This window comes from Rhinopithecus bieti, unplaced genomic scaffold (genome assembly GCF_001698545.2).
Source record: "Rhinopithecus bieti isolate Rb0 unplaced genomic scaffold, ASM169854v2 scaffold_73632, whole genome shotgun sequence".
NCBI classification, from domain to species: Eukaryota; Metazoa; Chordata; class Mammalia; order Primates; family Cercopithecidae; genus Rhinopithecus; species Rhinopithecus bieti.
Genome location: NW_016827332.1, coordinates 116,489 through 119,721, shown reverse-complemented (window position 1 = coordinate 119,721; position 3,233 = coordinate 116,489). Strand labels below are relative to the sequence as shown.

The following is a 3,233-nucleotide window of genomic DNA, read 5'->3' as shown; positions in this document are numbered from 1 at the left end:
TTGTCTTGGGATAATCCTTAAATTAGATAATCCACAAAACACTCAAATTTATCCATATATACATCCATATATTTTATTTCTCTGTTGACCACTGTTTCTTGTATCCCATACCTTTGCCTTGGGCAGATCTTCTTTTTTGTCCTTGAAATATAACCTTTAATCATTCAATTCTCTTAGTTTTATGTGTCTAAACATGTCTTTATTTTGCCTCTAATATTGTGCATAAAATTCTAAGTTGATACTTATTTTCCTCAGCACTTTGAAGATATTTTTCCACTGTCTTCTGGACTTTACGGTGCTGATAAGAAAGAAGTTTGCTGTTGGTTTAACAATGATTACTTTGAAAATTATGTGTTTTTTTCTCACTGGTAGAATACTAACATTTAAGTAGACATTTGATGAATGTGCATATTTATTGACAAGACTCCACACAGGACTCCTAATTCCATAGATTATAGGGGAGGATCATGGTACAAACATCCTTCTCCCTTATGAAGGGGCATGGCAGAAACTGAAGGCTATTGTGACTAAAAGGAAGCTCTGCAAGATTAATAACATATAACTATAACCTTGCCTCCAAGGGGGATCTAAGAGTGCCCCCACAAGAATCTGAGAGACTGTAAGAGGATATGAAGAGAACAGCTGAGGACCCTTATTTTATTTATTTATTTATTTATATTTAATTTTTTTTTTTCAGACATCAGTGTTATTTGCCAAGACCCTCATTTTTAAACTCCCACGAGTTATTACGTTCCTTTCCACTCTTGCTTTCCAATTCCTACACCAGGACAAGTCTGTATTTTGAGGATATGAGTCAAGTATGGCAAAAACTACAGTACCTTAAAAACTTTAATTTTAGTCCTTCCTGGCCCATGCTAAAACTTACATCTAGAAATGTGGCAAAACAAAATGAAACAGATCTCTCCTTGTACATAAAATAGCTAAAAATTTGGCCTCTTTATTGATCTTATGTCATATATTTGGCTTGAAATAAAACAACAAAACAACCAGTTACAATGAAGGGTTATACAAACTAAATTTTTCTTCTAAATCTCTAAATGCTCTTAGAGAGCAACTTGCAGGGCATACACAGGGCCTTGAGAGTCAGTCCCACAGAAAATACTTACATAAATGAAACAAGAAGGATGCTATTTGCTTTTCATTATGTAAACATCACTTGAACGTAACTATCAACTTATTTGATAAAAATCATCTAGGACCAAAAGCACTATCAAGTTTGCTGGGTGCCATTTTCACTCTAATCATACCCAAAAGGCCTAGAAATAATTCAAAACTAGAAAGAGGCCCAAGTAGTAAGGCTACCTATGGCTCTTGCTAAAAAACATTTGCCAGTCTGATGTGCGTGTGTCTAGAAAGAATGATAGAAAATAAAGAGTTCTGCTTGAGTTCAGGAGAACTTCCCAGAAGGAGGTGGTGGGCCAAGAAATCCACCTGCCTGTTTGGTGGCGGCTCGTGAAGGGGCAAGGCCGAGAATCTTCTGAATGTTCTGTGAAGAAAACAGAGTAAGGATAGGGTTTTAATATCAAATATACAGAAGATGTATTTTATGTAGCTCTCAGGCAAAGGAAACTCATATAGATTAAAGGTATCATTATGACCTGCAATAGGATGATTATCACTGTTATTTTAAAAAAGGCCTACAATGTAATGAAAATCATAGAACAGTAAAAAGCCTTCCTTACCCGATGAGACCTTGGTCTACTAATGAAAGTGGTTGATTTTTTTCAAGCAGACAATGATAAAAGGAGATAATCTTTTTAACAAGAAGCATATGAAGAATATTCATTAGCTATTTCTTATGGGCATTTTCTTTGAGTATAGGTCTGCTGGCTGGATTTGTCATTACTGCACTGTCTATAATTTTCAGTTTCGGCCAGGTGTGGTGGCTCACACCTGTAATACCAGCACTTTGGGAGGCCAAGGTGGGTAGATCACTTGAGGCCAGGAGTTCAAGACCAGCTTGGACAGGATGGTAAAACCCCATCTCTACTAAAAATACAAAAAAATTAGCTGGGCGTTGTGGCGTACGCCTGTAGTCCCAGCTACTCGGGAGGGTGAGGCATGAGAGTCCCTTGAACCCAGGAGGCAGAGGCTGCATGAGCCAAGATTGCACCACTATACTCCAGCCTGGGCAACAGAGTGAGATTCTGTCTAAAAAATCAGTTTCAGTTTCTTTACAGTGTTGAAAGTACTTAGAAACCTGCAAAGCACTCTGAGTTCAGAATTCTCTTAAATTTTCAGCAGCCCCCATCTTTTTCCATTGTTTCATCTACATCTAATGCAATTTTTTAAGAAACTCACTTTTATTCAGTTTTTAAAAATGTATTTCATTCTCATAATAATGTTTTGTTTTTTTTTTTTGAGGCGGAGTCTCACTCTGTCATCCAGGCTAGAGTGCAGTGGCATGATCTCGGCTCACAGTAACCTCTGCCTCCTGGGTCAAGTGATTCTCCCTGCCTCAGCCTCCTGAGTAGCTGGGATTATAGGCGCCTGCCACCATGGCCAGCTAATTTTTGTATTTTTTTTTTTTAGTAGAGATGGGGTTTCACCACATTGGCCAGGCTGGTCTTGAACTCTTGACCTCAGGTGATCTGCCTGCCTCAGCCTCCTAAAGTGCTGGGATTACAGGCGTGAGCCACCATGCCTGGCCAAAACCCCTCCCCGCCCCTGCTGCTTTTTTTTTTAAGATGGAGTCTGGCTCTTGTCGCCCAGGCTGGGGTGCAATGGCATGATCTCAGCTCACTGCAACCTCCGCCTCCCGGGTTCAAGCAATTCTCCTGCCCCAGCCTCCCAAGTAGCTGGGATTACAGGCATGCACCACCACGTCCAGCTGATTTTTGTATTTTTAGTAAAGACGGGGTTTCACCATATCGGCCAGGCTGGTCTCAAACTCCTGACTTCAAGTATCTGCCTGCCTCAGCCTCCCAAAGTGCTGGGATTATGGGCATGAGCCACTGCGTCCAGCCAATGTAGCATTTTATAAGAGGAAAAAGGCCGGGCGCGGTGGCTCAAGCCTGTAATCCCAGCACTTTGGGAGGCCGAGACGGGCGGATCACGAGGTCAGGAGATCGAGACCATCCTGGCTAACACGGTGAAACCCCGTCTCTACTAAAAATACAAAAACTAGCCGGGCGAAGTGGCGGGCGCCTGTAGTCCCAGCTACTCGGGAGGCTGAGGCAGGAGAATGGCGTAAACTCGGGAGGCGGAGCTTG

The 3,233-nt window shown here is 41.4% G+C and overlaps 1 protein-coding gene across 1 annotated transcript in view; it reads right to left on the bottom strand.

Moving 5' to 3' along the window:
- Nucleotides 1–394: 394 nt before the first annotated feature.
- TMCO1 (transmembrane and coiled-coil domains 1) overlaps nucleotides 395–3,233 on the bottom strand; it is a 96,337-nt gene continuing 93,498 nt past the window's right edge. Inside the window, exon 8 of the mRNA XM_017863774.1 lies at nucleotides 395–1,507. Coding sequence (XP_017719263.1) covers nucleotides 1,409–1,507 — 99 coding nt within the window. The 3' untranslated portion in view covers nucleotides 395–1,408. The remainder of the gene's footprint in view (nucleotides 1,508–3,233) is intronic.